Source organism: Arachis ipaensis, chromosome B4, assembly GCF_059453495.1.
Source record: "Arachis ipaensis isolate K30076 ecotype BB chromosome B4, ASM5945349v1, whole genome shotgun sequence".
Lineage (NCBI taxonomy): Eukaryota > Viridiplantae > Streptophyta > Magnoliopsida > Fabales > Fabaceae > Arachis > Arachis ipaensis.
The window spans coordinates 146,512,493-146,535,896 of NC_142439.1; the positions used below are offsets into that span (position 1 = coordinate 146,512,493).

Below are 23,404 nucleotides of genomic sequence, written 5' to 3' on the forward strand. Positions count from 1 at the left end.
ACATTGTTGCACCGCTTGTATGAATTACTCTTGACGTATGTTATTGCGTTAACTGTGCTTGAAATTTATTCATTTGACGTATGTACATACTTAAAATGTTGTCGTATTTGATATTGTTACCGACACTTTCAGCTTTAAGATGTTATGATTATTGTTGACTTTGACTTTTCTTATGTTTTTTAGTATTTAATATTTATAATTGGTTGATATTTCGATTGGGATTTGCCCCCGTAGAAATTCAGTTTTGAAAACCAAGTTCTATTTGGCTTCTCCTTAAAAAATTAGACAAGGTTTTTGGTAGCTTTATTATTATTATTATTATTATTATTATTATTATTATTAAGAAAAAAGATAAATAGGTCTTTAATTTTTTTATCTGCATACATTTAAGTTCTTAATGATTTGAAAATAGTCAAATACATTTAAATTTTTAACTTTTTTAAAATCTAAATATATCGATATCTCATGTTCACTTGGATGTATTAAACCCAACAAAAAAATCAAAAGTAATTTTCATTATAAAAACCTAGTTAATACAGGATTAATGACTTAAATGTATTTTTAAATTCTCAAAAACTTAAATATCCACCGACCAAAAAATCAGAGATCAATTTATGCTTTTCTCGTATTATTATTACTACGTGATTTTTGGAAACTTATTATTATTATTATTATTATTATTATTATTATTATTATTATTATTTTGAGGTCTTGTAGTAAGGTTATACACTTATACTAAACTAGATCACCATAATCCATAGGAATTCAAAATGTTTGGTTTATTGTTATTTCTAGTCTTGTCGTCGCGAATCGGAACTCTATTTAAGAGTTTATTATTGGCTAATGAGTTGGTGCATACATAAGTCAGGATTCAAACTTTTGACACTTGCTTAAACCGACTAATGAACTAACCACTAAACCAACCCAACTTGGTTAGTAAAAATATTTCTAAATAATTCGTCACGAACTTGATTTTAACCATGAGTTTAGGATCTAGTATTTTTGTAAGAAAATATTATTTATATACTAAAATTAGTTATCAAAATTAACTATCAATATATGTATATAAATACATATGTTATTTAATTTATTTTCAATAAGTATATATATTTTAATATATATTTTATAATAATGATCGATTTTTTAATGATTGATTTTGTTATATACCAAACATAGTTAATTTTTGTTTGTGTATAAAATTTAGGCTTAAATATATATATTTTTTTATCCACGGTATCCTTCCATCCGATAGGTCAAGGACTAACCCGTCGCGGATCTGACCAATTGATTGCTGCATGCACAATGTAGGATTTGAACCCCTGATATTTACTTAAGCGGATGAGTGAGCTGACCACTCATGTCACGACCCAATCTGGGTGTGACTGGCGCTTAGAAAAATCTTCCCAATCAAGCCTCAGAAATCGATATTACAGAAAACAGAATAAATAAAATTTTCATTTATACTAAAAGGCAATACATTCTCAGCATCATATTTAAAACATACTCAGCATATTTACAGAAAATTTGACTTTAATATTTACAGCAAAGCATGGTCTATTAGTTTCATCTACTAGAATATTTACAAAGCAACATATTCAAGTCACTAAAGTCGGATCCTACTTGTGTCACTTGGAGCAGTTTAAAACTATTTACACAAAACATTAAGCCATTGAATAGTAAAGAGCTCACCAACACAAACAAAACTAGAGCAGAACGGATAAAGTTGGATTAGGATCAAGGCCCATATCTCAAAAAAATGAAAGAATAATAGAATGAGTTTTGCAACTCAATGAGTAAATAGAGCATTCATAATCCCACGAGAAACAATTGTATAAATAATTAATTTTTAGTCAAAATAAATTCACTTTAATAATAGCGTTAAAAATATAGTCAAACATAATGATAATTATTTATATACATCAAATATTCAAACGAACTTTCTTATTTTATATAAATATAAACGAAAGGTTATCTAATTCAAAAAAGTCAAAATAACAGACAGAAATCACACTTAGATTGTTTTTCTTTGTGTGAATTCTGAAACAAATATGCTCTACTGATTTTGTGGATATGAAACAGACAAGTACCATTTTTCATTCATATGTACGTAAAAGTACAATTATATATTGACATGGGTGCACCAAGTCTAGCGCTTACTGCCGCTAGCTGCAATTTCTGTCATAGAGCCTTCCAAAATATTTTGACATACGAATCATGATCAAACTAAAGTTGTCAAACAAATCAATAAATGCATTATCAATTCAGAATACTAACTTTAGATTCAAAGTGTATATGCAAGATAATATTTACTTTATAATTTAATTCTCAAATGACAATTTTAGTAAGAGTGAATACTCCACCCGGCCCCTGACAATTACCTCGAAAGGACAACGAGGTCCCAAAAGAAAATAACCAACTCGGTCCCTGATTTTTTTTTGGGACTGGTTAGCTCTTGTGCTAAAAAAAATAACATTGACTTTTTTTTTGCATAAGGGTCTCGTTGTCCTTCTGAAGTAGTTGTCAGAGGTTGGGTTGGATTTTTTTTTTGTTAAGGGCCTCGTTGTCTTTTGAGGTAATTGTCAGAGGCTGTTTAGAGTTTTTTTCCTTTTATTAATTTCAACACAAAATATTATGTCTCAAGTGAAATTTTTTTCGTAAAATATTTAACATAAACATCATGTTGACAAATAAGTTAGTAAATAATTAAATAATAAATTTTAAAATTATTTTTAATAATTATAAAAATGATACAATGCTAAAATTTAACTACGGATACAAAATTTACTCAGACTAAAATCCAAGAGAAAAAATTTTACTCCACAGATTCCAATAAGTAAAAAGAATGATTTCTTTGAGAATCTAATATCACAAACATAACAATAATAATTCTAATAAATTAATCTTAACATCAATTAATATAATATAACCTATATACCCAAAAATTTCAAATTCTATTTTTATATATCCAAAAATTTTAAATTTTATTTTATTCTAATTCTAAATTTTTAAATTTATTAATACTTATCACTATAAATAAGATAAAAATTAAAAATATAAGTAATTATCAAATTAAAGAGTCATCTTAATTGAATTAAAGGTGATTTTTTTTTTATAAATTTAGACTACTTTAGTGGAGTTTTGAAAGTCAACATAAGAGAATATACTAAATAGGGTATAATAGAGTTGGAATAGAAGAAGAATAGTAAAATTAATTGAAATAAAGTGTGTGAAATTAAAACATGAGGGAGGGAAGATCAGCACAGTAGCATTGGCGGTGAAGGATTCTGAAATGATGTAATAATTATAATATGTGTGTATTGCTGAATTGAAGTGTTTGTGTGCCAATGGAGTAGAAGGAAAAAAAAAGAAAGACTATGGGCTTGGTCCATAGTGTTTTTGTTTTTTGTTTTCATTATTAGAGACTAAGTCAACCAAATTGGTTAAATAGGCTTAAATATTAATTGGCTAGTTTTGGAAAATAAAATATATATTAGGTTGAAACCCAACTAAAAGCCCAATAAAAAATGGAAAGACCATAAAAGTTTGCTCAAGAATCTTTTTTAGAGATCGAACACAACGATTATTTTCACTTCTATTTCGTACATCTTAAGTTTTTAACGAATTTATTTTTATTATTAAACAAAATAAAATATAACATCACACGATATATGTTTTACATCCCATTTAATCATGAAATATGCGTCAATTTATTATTTTTATCAGAAATAAAATAAGTATAAATAATATTTTAATTATTTTAATATGTAGTGCAAAATTTAAATTCATGAATGGATACGAAGTTATGTTCGAAGTCTATGCGTGTTTGTTTTATTGTTTACATTTGTGCTTTGTATTTAATTAACTCCTGAACTATAGTTTAACTGTTTAAGTAAAACCACACCAACTTAAGTAAAAGATATCCAAGTTAGAAAAAAAAATTGGATTTTACATAAATCTGAAGAATAAATTAAATATGTAAAATTCAAAATCAGAACAAATAGTAAAATTGTTCCAACTAGTAAAAAATTTATAAAGTCGATTAAGCTTTTAAAATTATAATATCTAAAAATTTAATAAACTTTCTCATTGAGAAAAATCGTAACAACAATTAAATGTAGCCGTACAACGTTACCCTGAAGCTAAAGCATGCAAAATAAACCTCAAAAACCAAACTTACACTTCAAGAACACAACATTATGAAATACGTAACAGTTAACTAACATATACTCCTATATTAAAATTTTGCTACATGCTACATCAAATCCTAAATTCTTATATCCATCCACCAATGAATAACTTGAAATCTATCAATGTTTCATTTGAAACCCATCAAACACAACCTCCTAGTGGATCTTCTATACAAATCCTAGATTCATCAATCCAAAGTCTAATAAGATCATGGCAAAGAAGGCAAAGGTGGCTACATGTTTTCGCCACATCATCATCATCAACCCAACACCAACAAGTTATGAATAATAATGCACCATGGAGGAACCATTTGGCCAATTTCCTACAATCAAATTGGGTTCATTTGTTTTCAATCTCATTGCTCATTGTGGACCTCATCATCACAATTCTTGAGCTATCTTCATCTTTGGTTTCACCATGTCATCAACAAAGGGTGAACAAGGTAGAAAAACTTAGTCTACATTGGATTGGAATTAGTATCCTTAGTTTACTTTCAATAAAGTCTATGGCTTTGTTAGTGGGGTTAGGCTCTTCATTCTTTAAGCATTTTGGGTATGTTATGGATGGAGTTGTGACCATTGTGGCTCTGTTTTTGGAAGTGTTTCTTGAGAGAAAAGGAGGTAGTTTATTGATTGTTGTGAGTTTGTGGCGTGTGATTAGAGTGGTGGAGAGTGTGTATGAGTTAAGTGATGAAACAATTGAAGCTCAAATTGAAGGTATAGTTTGTCAATTTGAGGCACTCAAAGAAGAGAACATGAGGCTCTTAGAAACAATCCAAGGAAAGAGCAAGGCCATTGAAAAGCTCAAGGAGGATTTGGATAAATGTAGGCATTGAATTTGAAGCTCCACCCCCATCATCATGAATTCAAGAAATTTTGATATTCACATTGTGGCCTTCTATTTATTTGTAGGCTAAATTAATATACAATTTTCTATTATCAAATAGAGTATGAAATGTATATGGGATGAGCTTTACATCTTATCTAAAAATAAAGAAATCCCAAAAAAAATCTTTGTTATAATTGAAACCGAAAAAGATGCATTAGTTATAAAAGAGAAAGCTAGTGCAATTTCTGATAACTTGTCTATATTAAGTTTGGTTTACATGATATTTACAATAATTAGTTCTTAATACTTTTTAAGTAGATGATAAATTAAAAATATAAATTTGATGGTTTAAGACAATACATAAGGCACCGTTTGGTTGATGTTTGTGTATGTCAAAGACAGAGACACAGTGGGACGTGTTCTTTGTTTGGCACGTGAGACATAAATTAAGAGAGACACAGTGACCTCATTGCTATAATGCTATGATATTCTTAACTGCTTGTTATGTCATTGACTCATTGTCATTAATCAGGAGCAATATCGTGGGGTTTGCTTATTTATTTATTTTAATCACGCATTTGCCATAAGATCAACGTATATTGAAAATGAATAGGGATATGAAGGAGTGCTTCTGACTGTTAGCCATGATCCATGATTTAAATTATAAATATATGGGATAGCAATTACCGATGAGACGCTTGTTTGTAATGACTTTTTTTATTGAAGATAGAGAGACCTGAATTTTCCGTGACTTCTTAAATAAGTATGAGAAGACCGTGTAATTTGAGTTATAACTCATTGATTTGTTTGTTTATTTGTAATGACTTTGAAGTTTGAACTATTAATTAGTGAGTATTAATATTTTTATATATAAATCTAAATAAAATCCAAAAGTAATATAATGTTAAAAGTTAAATATTGGCCAAATACGGACTAAATTTGTTAGAATTTGTTAACTCTGGAGACTTTCTCATATTTTTCTTAGATTGCTTAATTAATTGAGAGCCACATAGTATCATAAAATGTTTCTGATCAACAAATATTTTTTGTATAGTGCATAGTCATAGTTTATCAAAAAAATCGATCATGGCTTTCTCTGTCTTTCTCAGATTTTGGTGAGAGTTCAGTCACACAAAATATGAATTTTTTTAATTTATATTTATATATGTCTTTGTTAGGCATACCAAATTCTGCTATAATTTTTCTTTTAAGTCACCAAAAAAAAATTCGAGATATCATGTCTTGGAAATGGCATGCTGATCTTCGGTTGATCTTGACAAATACAGTAGCAGACATCATGGCAAAGACTGCAATGAGGACTATTTCTCCCCAAATGGAGCTTCCATTGCCTTGGAAGGAGTTTGAGAATAGTATTCAGCGGGACTGCCTTTCTTAAGCAGTTTCTTGTTTTTTTTTCTTTCTTAGTTTTTGTTTATTTTTCTTTTAAGTCACAAAAAAAAAAAAATTCTACTATAATAGATTATTGTGATGGCTTATTTTCAATAATGATATTCTGACATGCTTGCTATGTCATTGTCCTAATAGAGTGATATGGTTATTTGGGTGAAAAAAAAGAACTGATATATATCAAAATAGACATATGATGAGTGATTTTAAATCTTAAGCCATTATAGAAGGGGTTTAGTGTTTAACGCTACACTAAAAGTATAAAATACTCATCTCATATTTAGTGATAGAGAAAATCTAGAGAACCTACCAACTCTATATGCAATCATACTCATTAGTCATAGTTCATCTAAGAAGTCAAGCATCATGTTCTTTATCGGATTTTGGTGAGCTAACTCGCAATGGATGAACTTTTTGGCTATATTCATATCTGATCTTTGCTAGCTATATCAGAAACTGCTGTCATAGATTAGTGTGATGGCTTACATTCAATAATGATATTCTGAGGATCTTGCTATGTCATTATTCTAATACAAAGCAATATGTTTTATTGGATCAAGAAAAACTGATATATATCAAAGTAGACATATGATGGAGTGATTCTGAATGTTAGACATGATCGAGAATATTTAATGATATACACTAATAATTGAACTCATATCATATTTATTTATAACATGAAAGAAAATATGTCATGTTCAGTGTAATAGAGAATCATAATATAAATGTGCTCAAGGAAAACAATGCAATATAAGAGAATCACACTCCATTACAATACAGTGAGACTGCAGGACCACCTGTAATGATATGAATTATGGAGGAGAGTTCTGCACGAATTGATAATACATACATACATGCTAGAATGATTCATCTTAGCAAAAGCATAGAAAGGAATTAACTTGCATGAAAAGGAAATTAATTAGCATAAACCTTATGCATGTGCCTATGAATCAGTGACATTGATATCCTATGAAAAGGAATTAACGGCCAAGCGTCCTGCAGTATATGTAATGTTTCTAAACTTGGAAAGTTATGCAACCCATCTGAGTCACCAAAGTCCATTCTCAAGTACTTGATGAGGTCGGGTGTCAAACTCAAACTCAAACTTTCCAAACACTTGACACTTCTTGATCTATTACTTACTCGTTGAGAAAAATACAGCACCTTAACACGGCGGTTTTCTGAAATATGTTGGGCCCACCCCTTTGCATCTCCATAAAAGAATAGTGATCGAGTTGGTGATTCCGTACATGTCTCTACTGAACAGGCATAGGATCCTACGTTTCTGGGAAAGGACAATAATCTGCGATCATTGTTGTTGTTATCTGGTTTGTTACTCAGTGATATGCACAGTTTCTGTAAACTTCCTTTTCAATGCACTGTTTGGAAACAGTTACCCATTCACGACAAGGGAATACCTCCCTCACCTCATTGCTGTCATAGATCATTCGGGCAAGAGTAGTCTTGCCCGACCCGCCCATGCCGCTAATTGAAACAACATTCCTCCTATTTGAATCTTCTTCCTTCAGTTGATTAATTACACCGATGAATTCTTTCACAAATCCCACTACCTTCTTCTCCTTCACAATCTTTTCCTTCCCGAATTCACCTTCACGTATGCAATGTTTCTCAAGCTTAACACCATTCATCACAGCAGGACAATCCTGAAAGAGATTTCTGTTTTCTGTTGCTATGAGGATCCTACTACCACCACCAAACCAATCACTTATTCCCATTCCCACTAGCAACTCCAAATGCTCTTCACTATCAACCCCTTCCAGAACCAGAAGCATCTTTTTATGCTTCAACTCATGCATGGTCTTCACATCCATATCAGAAAGAAGCTCCTTTTGGAAAATTTCCAAGCGATCGTCATCGGTGGTTTTCCTTAGAAGTTCACTAACATCAACAAGAAAACCTGCTGCTTGGAACTTATATTTGATCTTATAGTACAGCTCAAAAGCAAATACTCTTATGTAACTTTTGCCTATTTTAGGATCTTCATAAATTCCCACCACACCAACAGTATCACAAGATTCAAGGTTCAAAAGTGATTCAACCACTCCAAATTGAGAATCAAATCTATTTAATTGTTGCCTGATCTCTAGAAGTTTTGCAGACACTTGTTCAACAATCTTGCCTATGACCCCTGTTTCATAACTATACATCACAACACACAATATTAAATATCAGAAAAGTTTAGAGCCGGCAACTTTATTAAATTTTGGTCAGTATGTAACTAGTAAAAGAAAAATGAGTAATTCCACACCATTGGATGAAATCTCACACAATTAAAAACATTATTGATAACTATAAATCACAAAAATTAATGGCCCCTAGCACTCCTCTATTAATATCTTTGTATGTAATTATTATTTTAGAAAAAATTATGTCTACCAAATAATTAATAAAAATAAAAACTTTATCAGGATTCATTGTAAATTTTAGAGTGACCTAATATAAAGAAATTAAACACATAATAAAACTTGTTGTCTCAATTTTTATTAATCATTAAGATGATAAAAAATTATGAGTTCAATTAATTTGGTAATTAATTAAAAAGAACTCACTGATCTCGCTCCTCAACAATGTGTTGTCCACTTAGGTCGCAAACTGTAAATAGAGCAGACTTCCACGCTTCCCCCTTGTCTTTGCCTTCTCTCTTTTCATGTTTCTCCATGGCTTCCTTATATTTGGCGCTAATCTGATATCTCACTTCTGCGGGCTTTACGTGATAAAAAACTGGGACCATGGATCGTTCGTTTCCATTGTTTTTGGAGTACTTGAGCATCTGCTCTAGTTCCAGGAGGCACCATGAGGAAGATACATAGTTTTCACTCATCACAACAATATGAATCCTAGATCTTTTAATGGCTTCCATCAGAGTAGGTTTAATTGCGTCACCTAGTTCCAGAGCCGGATCATCCCTGAATACTTGGAGTTTTTTTACATCGGCCAGACCATGATAGAGATAATCTGTGAATAAGAACCTTGTGTCCTCGCCTCTAAAGTTCAGAAAAACATCATACATGCCTCCTTCTGATGATAAGGATGACGTCGCCCACAACCACGGGGCCGGCGACGAGGAAGACGCCACCCCGGCCGCTCCATCATCGGCCGTGACGTGGTATACAACAATTGAAATCAAAGAAGCAGTGAAGCAGTGTGGATATCAATGATGAAATAGTTGGTGGATTGATTCATGAACTTGCTTGGTGACTTTGGAATATATTATTCGCTACTTGCAATACTTTGATGAATGATTGATACATATATTTGTTATAAAAAGACCTTGGTCATGACAATTGCTTTCACCAGCAATTTTATTAGAGGAGTGTTAGGGCAGCAATTTTTATATTTTGTAATCATCAATTGACCATTAATAATATTTTTAATGGTGTAAGATTAAATCTAATAGTGTGGGATCATTTAATTTTTTTTTAATGGTTAAATGATGGCCAACTTTTTAAAAAATTGCTGGCTCTAGATTTTTTCATTTTATTATATGAGCAATGCTAGGGGGCCAACAACTTTTGTGATTAGTAGCCATCAAATAGTCATCAATAATGAGTTAATGGTGTGAGATTGATGTGAGATTTCATCCAATGGTTCATCTTTCTCTGCTGGTTACATGCTGGCCAAAATTTCATAAAGTTGCTGCCTAGACTTTTTCTTATTATATTATACTAACTACTATATTATTAAACTCTTGATATTAGACTTAACCAATCTTAACTTGTCCTTTAGCATCCCAAGTCATATGTATGTCCAGCATGATGCTCACTCATTTATAGACAATTATTCTTATGATTAAAGAATAGAGAGGTGTAATCAAGGTGAAGCTATCAGCTATGGCCATGGTCCCCTCCAATTTTGTAATTTTTCTCTTTCAATTCAAGTAAATGGAATTGTGTTCTTAGTTCATTTTAAGTCATAATTTATCTTTTTCCTCATCCTCAAATATATATAATATTCTTCTCAACTTCAATACAATCTCAATCATATATCCCATTTTTTTTCTACTTCTCTAATCCTTAGTTTCTCTAATTCTAGTCCTAAGACAAAGACATATATACCTAGTGATACTTTTTATGTTCCTCTTGACTAAGAAGGAGAAATTATGTTTATTTGACTAAAGTTTTAACATCCTTCAAATATCATTAGCAGTCCATTTGATTTTAAAGATCTTGATAGTAGTCGCTATGCTTTTATTAGTTGTAATTTTTAAAATTTCACAGTATTGCTTCATTTTTTTAAAGTATTGTTAGAAAAATAATAAAAATTAGTTAACAAAAATTACACACATCTAAAAATTAAAAATATATATTTAAAATTTATTTGGAAGATAACCAAACTTTTTTTTTCGATCCAAGAATTAACTAATAAAATAGTGAAAAGCAAAGATTAAGGAATAGAAAGAGAAATTTAAAAGAAAAGAGAAATATTGTCTAATTATTATTGGTTGAAAAAAATTTTGTTCTCAATCTTTTTTTATTTAAAATCTAAAAATCACATTTAAAAGCTTCTGTTACATTAAAAGTTTATTATATATTATTGATGGTTTCAGTGGCTAAGAGAAGGGGGTTGAATCTTAGCCCCCTTTTTGCTTACTAACACTTGCTGAACTCAGAGGAGACTTTTCTGTTTTTAGCTCGTCCCTAGCCACGAGACTTTTTCATTTTGTCTCGTCACTTGGCACGAGACATTTTTGGTTTTTGCTCCTGTGCAGTAGAAAACAGAAATGGAGTAGGAGAGAAGAAAGATTACACCCAGATATATCCTGGTTCGGCTGCTAAGTGCAATGCAACCTACATCCAGTCTCCATCACAACAATGATGGAATTTCACTATAATCAACCTGATTACAAACTGTAAAGTGCTAACCCAACTTACAAGGAGATTCCCACAGAATCATAAAACACAACATAGATGAACAAAGGAACTCTAAGACATCTATGGCTTTTTCTTTTAATTTTGTACTCTCTGCCTTTTTCCGCTCTATGACTTTTTCATTACAAACCTCACTGTTTGCCTTTTCTCCATGAGACTCAAGACATGACAAAATTAAACAGAAAAATACTAAACAGAATACATTGAAGGAGAAAAAAATCTGTAAGCTTAGGTAGCTCTGAGAATCATGTGCCTTGCACTCTCACTGCTTACTTCTAACTCCTTGCTTCAAAGCGTGGTTGTTCACTCTTTTTATAGAAGAGGGAAGCCTCCACACTTGAAGCCAAAACCCAAGCTTAACTTCTTTTCCTTCACACATAACCGGTTCGGCCACACAGAGAGAGAAGAGATAACCATGCAAAACCCAACATGCAATTACCTCTAGTCCTTCCTTGGTCATCACTCTTCATCAATCCGAGCTCTCCATCCTTGGCTTCCTCTCCAAGATGGATTTCTGGCCCTTGATGCTTCATGATGATGATGACTTCATCTGCTTCAATCTCTGCCTCTTCCATCACTTCGTCACTCTAGCTACTTCTTGTGGTGGTTGAGCAGAATCAAAGACAAGCCATGCCTCCAAGAATCTCACCTTGCTGGTCGAATCTTCTTCTTCCTTTTTGAGCATGAAGAGCTCAAGATTACCTCACCAAATCTAACCACATTTGGTGAAAATCTCAGCCACAACTCATTTTTATTTTAGTATGTTTTCTTGCCATCATTGTGATGGTCTTTAGACTTGCTTTCTCTTCCTTTCGATAGCTCATTTTTGCTTCCATGGCTACCATTATTTCCTGTGTAATAACCGAAGAAGAGAAGCAAATAGAGAGAAAAGAGAGAAATTTGAAGAGCATTGATTTAGGAAAGAGAAAGAGATAAAATGAAATGATTCTTTCCTTGCTGAGTAGCGTGTAGTCATAAGTGCTACTATCAAATCAATTGTCTTGCTTTCTCTCTCATAGTTCCCATGCAATAAATGACAATGTAATGAATTTGGAATCCATCACATGGTGAAATGCTTGGATCCGTTGGAAGCAATTTTGCTTTCCTTCTTCCACTTGTTTCGGATCATGCATGAGGAATTAAAATTGGGCTAGTTGTTTCAATCATTTAATTCTGGCCCAATAGTAACATTTACTTTCCTGATGAATTTTTGGAACATAGGAAAGCATTTTCAACTTGGACTTGTAACCATAATAGATTAAATTGGCCCAAGTAAAATAAAGAATCAATTCAGCCATGTTCATCATATATATATTATCAAAACCAAAGGCTGAATGTAATTGGGCTTGCACCAGAATTTTGGCCCAATATTAAAACTTACAACAAAATTATTTAATCAATATATGTTAAATGAAAATCAGATTAATAATTTTGTAATTAATTATTTTTAATAATGTTTAATCATCATAAATATTAATTTAGAGTTTTCCAAACTCATCAATTATAAATCATACCAGTAAATTTAATATCAATATAAAATTACTTGCATAATTTTAATAATTCAAAAGTAACATACCATAAAACTACTGTGTATTAAATATACAGGAGTTATTAGATTATAAAATATAAATAATCTTATAAAATAACTAAATAAATAAATAAATAAATAAGAGGTAACAAATAAAGAAATATAACGAGAGAGAGAATTGTTATTGATGTTGTATTACATTTGTTTCATATTACACTCCTATTTATATGCACACAAAAGGTAACATTTTTAACTTTTATTAAATTCATCTCTCTTGAAAATGTGCCTATTACTAAATGATGGTCATTCACTTCATTTGATCTTATCATAACACTCCCCATTGTATGACCATTTAGGATAATGTCTCGTTAAAACCATACTAAAGAAAAACCCTGTGGGAAAAAATCTTAGTGAAGGAAAAAGAGTACAATATCCTTTGTGATGGGGACTGCCTCATTAAAAATCTTGTCAAGAAAAATTCAATGAGAAAAAACCTGACCAAGGAAAAAAGAGTACAGTCTCTCCCTGTTGTCGACATCATTTAATGTCTCGAAATCGGCGCATCCCAATTTCATGTACCAATCTTTCAAAGGAGGATTTTGGGAGTGACTGTGAATAAATCTGCCAGATTGTCACTTGAGCGGATTTTTTGGACATCAATTGTCCCTTGATTTTGAAGATCATGAGTGAAGAAGAATTTGGGAGAAATATGCTTTGTTCTATCGCCTTTGATGTATCCGCCTTTAAGTTGAGCAATGCATGTTGTATTATCTTCAAACAAGATAGTTGGAGCTATCTTATGATCAATCAGTCCACATGATGACAGAATATATTAGATCAGACTTCTGAGCCAAAAATACTCGCGACTAGCTTCATGAATCGCTAGTATTTCGGCATGATTAGAGGATGTTGCAGCAATCGTCTGTTTCGTGGACCTCCATGATATAGCTGTACCTCCATATGTAAACAGATATCCTGTTTGAGATCTCCCTTTATGTGGATCAGACAAGTATCCAGCATCTGTATAGTCAACTAATTGTGACTTGGATCCATAGGGATAAAACAATCCCATATCAACCGTCCCATGAAGATATCGAAAGATTTGTTTGATTCCGTTCTAATGTCTTCTGGTTGGAGAGGAACTATACCTTGCTAATAAATTCACAGCAAATGATATATCGGGTCGTGTATTATTAGCAAGATACATTAGCGCTCTAATGGTAATAAGATATGGTACTTCAGGACCAAGGATATCTTCATTTTCTTCCTTAGGATGGAATTGATCTTTATTCACATTCAAAGATCTTACGATAATTGGGGTACTTAATGGATGTGACTTATCCATATAAAATCTCTTCAAGATCTTTTCTGTGTATGTTGTTTGATGAATAAAGATCCTATTTTTTGTATGCTTGATCTGCAGTCCGAGACAAAATTTAGTTTTTTCAAGATCTTTCATCTCAAACTCTTCTTTTAGAGCTTTTATAGTTGTTGGAATCTCTTCAGGAGTTCCAATGATATTTAAATCATCAACATACACAGCAATTATAATAAATCCAGATGCAGATTTCTTTATTAAAACACACGGGCTGATATCATCATTTTTGAATCCGTTTTTGGCCAGATACTCAGTAAGACGATTATACCGCATTCGTCCAGATTGCTTTAGACCATATAAAGATCTTTGCAATTTAACTGAGTATGTATAACCCCTGCGAATATTCATTGGATGGTTTAGATATCTTTAGTCTTTCGGGGACTTTCATATAGATATCCCGATCTAATGAGCCGTATAAGTAGGCTGTTACCACATCCATTAAATGCATATGTAGTTTATGATATGCAGATAAACTGACCAAATAACGCAATGTTATCGTATCCACTACAGGGGAATACGTTTCTTCATAATCTATACCGGGTCTTTGTGAAAAACCTTGTGCCACAAGTCGGGCTTTGTAGCGCACAACTTCATTTTTCTCATTTTGTTTTCTCAAAAATACTCATCTGTATCCAACAGGTTTTACATCTTCTGGTGTACGGACTACAGGTCCGAAAACTTCACGTTTTGCAAGTGAGTCTAATTCAGCCTTCATGGCTTCTTTCCATTTTGGCCAATCATTCCTTTGTCGACATTCTTCGACTGACCTTGGCTCAAGATCTTTATTACTTTCATGCATGATATTTAATGCCACATTATATGCAAATATTTCATTGACAATTGTCTTATTTCGGTCCTATTTCTCTCCTGTAAAGACATAATTTATCGAGATCTCGTCATTTTCACAATTTTCAGGTACCTAAACGTCTTCTGGCGTTAACACTATATCAGAATTTTGGACAACTGCAGGTGTCTCTACTATGTCTTTTTCAACAAGAATAGTATTTACCTCTTTTTGCTTTCGAGGATTTTTGTCTTTGGAACCGACAGGCCTGCCACGCTTCTAGCGTGTATTTGCTTCGGTGGCAATTTGTCCAATTGGGACATCAATTTGAATTGGGGCATTTTCTGTTGGTATATAAGACTTGGTTATCCTCTTTGTATCGGAAAATGCATCATGCAAATCATTTTCTATTCTTTGCAAATGTATAATCTTTTGAACTTCTAGTTCACATTGCCCTGATCGAGGAGCTAAATGAATCAAGGATGATGCATTCCAATTAAGTTCCTTTTCAGGAAGCTTATTCTCTCCCCTTAATGTTGAAAATTTTGATTCATCAAAATGACAATCTGCAAGCCAAGCTTTAAATACATCTCCAGTTTGTATCTCAAGATACCTCACTATAGAGGGAGAATCATATCCAACATATATCCCTAATTTTCTTTGAGGTCCCATTTTGGTGCGATTAGGTGGTGCAATAGGAACATATATCGCACACCCAAATATTCTTAAATAAAAAACATTTGACTGCTGGCCAAAAGCTAATTGCATAGGAGAGAACTGATGGTAACTCGTTGGCCTCAAGCGAATAAGTACTGCGGTATGTAAAATAGCATGCCCCCAAACCGAAGTTGGGAGATTTGTTCTCATAACTAAGGGTCTAGCAATCAATTGGAAGCGTTTAATAAGTGATTCTGCTAACCCATTTTGTGTGTGAACATAAGCTACTAGATGTTCAACACTTATTCCATTAGCCATACAATAAGCATCAAAGGCTTGGGAAGTAAATTCACCAGCATTATCAAGACAAATTACTTTGATTGGATTTTCTGGAAATTGTATTTTTAATTGAATAATTTGAGCCAGTAATCTTGCAAATGCCAGGTTGCGAGAAGATAATAAGCACACATGTGACCATCTTGAAGATGCGTCTATTAGGACCATAAAATATCTAAAAGATCTACATGGTGGATGAATAGGTCCACATATATCACCTTGAATCCTTTCTAGGAATTCAGGGGCTCAAATCCAATCTTTACTGGTGATGGCCTTAAAATTAACTTCTCTTGAAAATATGCAGCACAACAAAATTCACTAGTTTTAAGAATCTTCTGGTTCTTTAGTGAATGTCTATGGGAGTTTTCAATAATTCTCTACATCATGGTTGTTCCTGGATGACCCAATCGGTCGTGCCAAGTTATGAATTCATTTGGGTTAGTAAACTTCTGGTTTATAATGGCATGTGATTCAATTGCACTAATCTTGGTATAATATAACCCAGATAAAAGTGAGGGCAACTTTTCTAATATAACCTTTTTATTTGAATCATGAGTTGTGATACATAAATACTCATGATTTCTCTCATTCATAGTTTCAATATGATATCCATTTCGGCGAATATCTTTGAAACTCAACAAGTTTCTCAGAGACTTGGTAGATAATAGTGCATTATTTATTACAAATTTTGTTCCTCCAGGAAACAAAATTATAGCTCTTTCGGAGCCTTCTATCACATTACCCGAGCCAATAATAGTATTAACATACTCTTCTTTTGGCACAAGATGGGTAAAATATATATCACTTTTAAGAATAGTATGCGAACTTGTACTATCTACAAGGCAAATATCTTCAGAATATGTCCTTACTATTTTTTTCAAAGACAAATAATAACAATAATAAAATGAGTAAAAGTACATACACAGTAAAATTATTAACATGAATACTTAACAAATACACATATTAAACTATTCCATCATTGATCAAATGACCAATATTTCCTTCAAAATCCTTAAAGAAATTAGATACATCATAATGAGTGGTGGAATTTTCATTATTTGAAACAAAATTTGTTTCCTTTCCTTTATCATCCCTTTTCAAGGATGCTTGATAAAGATCAACTAGGTGTCTTGGGGTACGACAGGTACGTGACCAATGGCCCTTTCCATCACAACGGAAGTATTTATCCTTAATTGATTTACTTTACCCATTGTTTCTTTCTTTATCCCACTTCTGGTAAGATCCTTTCTTGTGAACATAATTTCTTTTCCTTCCATAATTTTTCTTGTTATCAAAATCTTGCCATTTACCTCTTCTGGGGTTATAAGTTGCCGCATTTGCTTCAGAAAATGGGGCGACGCCAGCTGGGCGCGCTTCATGATTTCTTAAGAGCAACTCATTGTTGCGTTCAGCAACAAGAAAGAAAGAAATTAGCTCAGAATATCTTTAAATCCTTTTTCTCTATTGCTACTGCAGGAGCACATTCGAGGCATGGAAGGTCGAGAAAGTTTTCTCTAACATATCGGACTTGAGGAGGTATCACTGTCGTTTGATGATTGTACCTTTCTTCAAGGTCTTTCCACAGATCTGCAGGATCTTTTAATGTGGGATATTCATTTTTCAATCATACGTCAAGATGACGATGAAGGAAAATCATAACTTTGGCTTTATTCTTCTGGGATGTATTATTTTCAGCCTTAATGGTATTTCCAAGATCCATTGAATCAAGATAGATTTTAGCATATAGTATCAATGGTAAATAATTATTTCCAGATATATCAAAAGCATTATATTCAAGATGAAAGAGTTTTGACATAATAAAAATTTGTTACCTGAAGTCTTCCTAAAATATCGTTAGAATTTGGTGCTGATAACGTGTTATAAAATAACTAAATAAATAAATAAGAAAGATGTAACAAATAAAGAAATATAATGAGAGAGAGAGAGTTGTTATTGATGTTATATTACATTTGCTTCGTATTACACTCCTATTTATATACACACAAAAAGTAACATTTTCAACTTTCATTAAATTTATCTCTCTTAAAAATATGTTCATTATTAAATGATGGTCATCCACCTCATTTGATCTTATCATAACAAACAAATATATATTGAGCTGTCTTGGTGCACAATTATTGCATGTGGTGTATGTCCGTGGTCAGGTTTGTAAAGGAAAAAGATACCTGAAGAAATATAGGCATACAATAGTGATGTTTTAGTTTAAGTGATTTGGTATTAATTAATTATTAGTCCAACAAAATCAAAATATACTTCTATGTTTAATGAGTCTTCATAAAAGAAATTTAGCATCAACAAACAAACAAAAAAACTCTTAAACCAATAAATTAATTTATTTTTGTGAAATACGTTTCGGATTTTTTATTTATTTATTTGTGTCAATTGACTCAATTCTGTTTTGTCCAAATAAATAAGTGATGTTTGGGTGAAAAAATTTTCATCGATATTGGATTCTAATAAAATTACACAAATGATGGAGAAGAATTCCGTTAATTGTCAAAATAAGTGGATCATGGCAGAAGTGGCCAAAATAATTTAACTTTGATGAAGTTGTTGGTGTATATATAATGATAAACAGATTTAAAATTTAGGATTTAGAAATATAATATTAAGATTTTTTTATCGGAGATAAATTACGTAAAATATAAAAAAAAAAAAAACCATGATGCAAAAGTATATTTAATATGAATTTTTCACCCCCAACAAATTGTCATCATCCATAATTTTATATTATACCATTGTTAATCACATCTCCATACTACACCATTATTTAAACCATTTAAGAAATTATTAGTGGGGAGAAGTTGTTTGGCTTGGCACAATAATAATGATCGAAATAATATTTTAGTCATCCAAAAACCACACCGTTTTAAATACCGAAAGATTGAATGAATATATATATTTAAAATAAAAATTCATGTTAAACGCCTTAATCATGTAAGAGTAAAAACCCTTATCCACTTAAGTCTTTAAATATTAATGAGAAGTACTTTTGTAGGAACAAATAAAGTAATAAGATTACATGATTTGAAAATAGGTTTAATTATTCTAAAAATTTCTATATTTTCACAAAATATTCAATTAGATACTTAGTACTAACAAATGTCCCTGAAAAATTGAATATTTTAAAATATTTGTTATTATGTTTGACATAGAAAGATTTTAAATATTTTTAGAATATTTTTTTTTTAAATTATAAGGACGAAATTATAGGACCACAACTACTTATTAGTACAAATATATTTTAAAAAATTTGGTACATTTGATATGAAGAACTTTCGTAAACTGAAGAGTTATATATAGGTTTTTTTTATTATTGAAAATTCAAGGAGTTAATTTTATATAAAGTTAATAGTTGAGAGATTAAATTATCATTTAAGGACTATTAACTATTACTTAATTTTATATAAAATTATTTGCATTTGAATTTCTATTTTTTTTATTATATATGTAGGAAGAGGTTTTCTTTATTTTGACAGTAAATGAATGCTTTGGATTTTCTTTATTTATTTTGTTTATCTCACTAATAAAGACTATTTCGACGTTAATTTCTACTTTATCATTTTGTTTATTTTTTAAATTTAAAAACAGCAATGAACTTACAATACTAACGTGAAAGATAATTAATAGATCAAATAAAATTAAGCACTGAACTATTCTTGGATCGGAGCAACTGAAAATTTCTTAAAGATTAAAGTATATAATCTTTAAATATTAAAGCACTAAAATAAAAATATTTCAAGAATTAACTGTTTCATAAAAAATTACATACCGTTAAAATAGAAACTATAATTTATCACCTATTTTGAGAGCACATGATTTCACCCCCTAAAACTAGTTTAACACATGTTTTATATATTATTACTGTCTTAATTACTTAATCAAATATTTATATCAATAATATTAAAAAAACAAAAAATAGCCCAAACTTATTTTATTTAATATTTATTAATTTTAATAATAATTAATAAATATTAAATAAGACAAAATCTAATTTATTTTTGGCTAATTTTTTTGATAAAAACTCAGGTGAAGTCGACTTCACATAAAGTTGATACTTGAAAGTCGTTAGATGAAAATTTGGTCAAATTAGTCAAATCATTTAATGGCTCTCAAGTATCAACTTCACGTCAAGTCAACTGCAACTAAGTTTCCACCAATTTTTTTTATTACCAATCGAACATTTCTATAATAATAGCTTAAGTAGAAATTCCATAAGCCTCCGCCGGCAACCGCGGCATTGCAAATGCCATGAGTGGCTTTGCTTTTATGGTACTTCCTTCTGTTTCGGAGAGGTCAATGGTTTTTTCATTGGGTGGCACACTCCAATTGAAGCCATGCAACATCCTAGCAAATAACATAACTGTCATGGTAGAACCAAGATTGATTCCGGGACATGCACGTCTTCCGGTGCCAAACGTAATCAACTTCAAACTCGGCTCATTTAAATTCAAATTCTTAAACCCATCAATATTATTATTATCTTTTTCTAAATGGCGTTCGGGTTTAAACTTCAAGGGTTCTTCCCATATTCTTAGATTTTGTCCGATTCCTTGCCGTCTTAGAACAATGTGGCTACCTTTTGGAATGAAGTATGTGTTGTCGGCAATAAATGTGTCTTCCATGGAAACATGGGTAGCGTTGATATCATCAATGGGGTGAAGGCGAAACACTTCTCTTGCACATACTTTTATGTAATTGAGTTTTGGAATGTCTGATTCTTGAACTTGTCTTTCCTTGCCAACCACCGTATCTAATTCCTCCACCGCCTTTCGGAGCGTCTCCGGCCGATTTAGCATCTCGGCAAGTCTCCATTCAAAGGCATTCGATGGATTGTCCACGGTTGCAATCATCATATCCTGAACATAAATTTTTATTTATTGAGTAATCTAAAAAGCGAAAACTCGGTGCAGTCAATTTTATGTGAAATTGATAGTTGAAAAATTTAGTCAAATCTGTTAAATTATTTAACAACTTTTAACTACGTAAAATTGACTGTATCTAAATTTTTTCACCAAAAAATCAAATTGAAGATTCATGTGTATGCATGTATATGATTGAATAATGGATGTCTCTCCCTAATTTTATTTGAAAACTCAACATTATTTGAAAAAAAAAAGTTGAATATGTATATGCAATTCTTTTTATATAAAATTAATAGTTAAAAATTATTAAATTATTTAATATATTTAATTAAATTATTATCTAATAATTTTTAACAGTCAACTTTATATATAGATAATTGTATATGAATTTTTATATAAAAAAATTTAATGCATTAACAATATAAACTTTTTGTTAATAATATATTAATACATAATTAATTATATGTGTAAAACTCTTTTACATCAATTATATACGCATGAAAGTTAAATTTGATATTTGGTGAAAATCAGAACTCTTGTTTTACTTATGAACTGAAAAAGACCTTCATATACTCATCATTTCACTCAATATGTAATTTTTTAAAACATTTTCTCTTAATTCCACCTTGATTATATATCAACCTTTAATAATGTTCATTAAAAATGTGTAACTTATGCACTGAAAGTTAAAAATACAATATAATATATAAAGATATATAGTAGAGTATCAAGTGTTATTACCATAATTTGAGACTTAATTTCATCAAGAGTCAAAAGTGGATTATCATTTGCATCTTTCAAGGAGATTAGAACATCAAGCAAGTCCTCTTCACATGTTCTTTTACCATTCTTCCATTGCTGAACCCTATCTTCAATTAAGGGATCATGATACTTCAATATCAACTTAGTGGCCATCTTCAAGTTCTTCTTATGACCATCCAAGTCAAGCTCTCTCAAGCATGCAACATAATCAGAGATAGAGAATGCAAAGAGGTATCTCAAAACAGTGAAGATTGCATCAATATGTTCCACCTCCTCAAATCCGGGTCCTCCATCTTCCCTTCCTTTACCAAAGTGCCTTGCATTGAAGACCAACCTGTTGGAATAATAATAATAATAATACAATTCATCAATGTATGTCAAGAATAAATTAAAAAAAAATTCTCAAAATATTAAGCTCTTTATTATTAAGGTCTCATGTTTAAATTTCCTAGAGGATAAAAATATAAAAACATTAAAGATAAAATATTACAAATAAAAAAGTTATATTTCTATTTGTATCTACTGCATTTCTCATAATATTTTAGTTAACCAAAAAATTGAACAACTTTTTTTTTTCTAGAACAAATAATATTTTGTCTGTTTCTGTATTTGTCTATTTTTTAAATTATTTTTTGTCTTCTAGTATATTTCTATGTCATCATGAAATTTAATCATATCACATAATCGACATGTACATTAATACACATATGGTTTAACTAATTTTTAATTAATAAATATTAGTCAATTTTTTAGTGTAAAATATTTTCTTAAAGATTTAAAATTTATAATTTATAATATAAAATTTAATAAAAATAAATTGTTATTAACTAAAAAATAGTCAATTTTCTAGTTGAACTTAAAAAAGAAAAGAAAAGTTTTTTTTTTTTTGAATTGATATCCCACCTTCTAATAATGTTGCCACAATAATGTCGTGCCACAATCCTCGCATCCACAAGACCGCCACCATTCTTGTTGCATTGATTGTAAACATAGAGAACGATGTTGTCGGCTTCCTCCACCCTCTTGTCTTGTAGCCATTGGAGTCTTCTTGGAGACACCAATTCATTGGCCATAACTCTCTTCATTTTCTTCCATTGTTCTCCATAGGGCACTACTATTGTACTCAAGTACCCACCTGAGACATGTTCACTAGACCAATTCGTAGGCCTCGACGCGAAAATTGAATCTTGTTTTGTCAATAATTCGCGAGCGATTTCAGGACTAGTGATGGGAATAACATGAATGTTACCTAGACGAATGCACGCGATTTCGGTGTTTAGATCACTCATGATCTTATGTATCCATCTAGATGCTGATTTGTTTGCTACCATTTCAGGTAGGTTACCAATTATAGGCCATGGTTTTGGTCCCGGAGGAAGTAATGTAGTTTGTTTGCGTTTTGAAGTTATTTGGTGTTTGAGGAATTTGAGAAATGGGGTGATGAATCCAACAAGTAAGAGAAGGAGATAACAAAATCGTAGAGAGCTAATAAGAGAAGATTCCATGGCTTGGAAGTGAAGTAAATTGATGAAGCTCAATTTTAGGTTTAAGCTAAGATGTGTATGTGATTATTATTATTAGGGTTTAGTTTGATGTGTTGAATTGTTTAGTGTAGTTGTCTTTCTTTATTTATAGATGTAAGATATATGTGATATCATGGGGATGGAAATGACACGTTTGCATGGCACGATGATTTGGCTAGAGTAAATTAAAACATGAACAAGTTTGCATGCAATTAACATGTGAGTGATTGATAACACG

General features: G+C 31.2%; 3 protein-coding genes across 3 annotated transcripts; 1 reads left to right on the forward strand and 2 right to left on the reverse strand.

The window, feature by feature from the left end:
* The first annotated feature begins 4,249 nt into the window (after positions 1–4,249).
* LOC107638187 (uncharacterized) lies at positions 4,250–5,076 on the forward strand. The gene has a single exon (XM_016341355.3). It carries the CDS (start codon positions 4,250–4,252, stop codon positions 5,021–5,023), a length of 774 nt encoding a protein of 257 aa, XP_016196841.2. The 3' UTR covers positions 5,024–5,076.
* A 2,044-nt stretch (positions 5,077–7,120) lies between these two features.
* Positions 7,121–9,682, reverse strand: LOC148569569 (TMV resistance protein N-like). Its single transcript, XM_088483970.1, has 2 exons — positions 8,994–9,682; positions 7,121–8,583 (listed from the first exon to the last, which is right to left on the reverse strand). The coding sequence occupies exons 1-2, from the start codon at positions 9,452–9,454 to the stop codon at positions 7,761–7,763; spliced, it is 1,284 nt and encodes a 427-aa protein (XP_088340096.1). The 5' UTR covers positions 9,455–9,682; the 3' UTR covers positions 7,121–7,760.
* A 10,533-nt stretch (positions 9,683–20,215) lies between these two features.
* Positions 20,216–23,148, reverse strand: LOC107637425 (isoleucine N-monooxygenase 2-like). Its single transcript, XM_016340842.3, has 3 exons — positions 22,547–23,148; positions 21,623–21,977; positions 20,216–20,875 (listed from the first exon to the last, which is right to left on the reverse strand). The coding sequence occupies exons 1-3, from the start codon at positions 23,146–23,148 to the stop codon at positions 20,216–20,218; spliced, it is 1,617 nt and encodes a 538-aa protein (XP_016196328.1).
* Between the last annotated feature and the right edge of the window lie 256 nt (positions 23,149–23,404).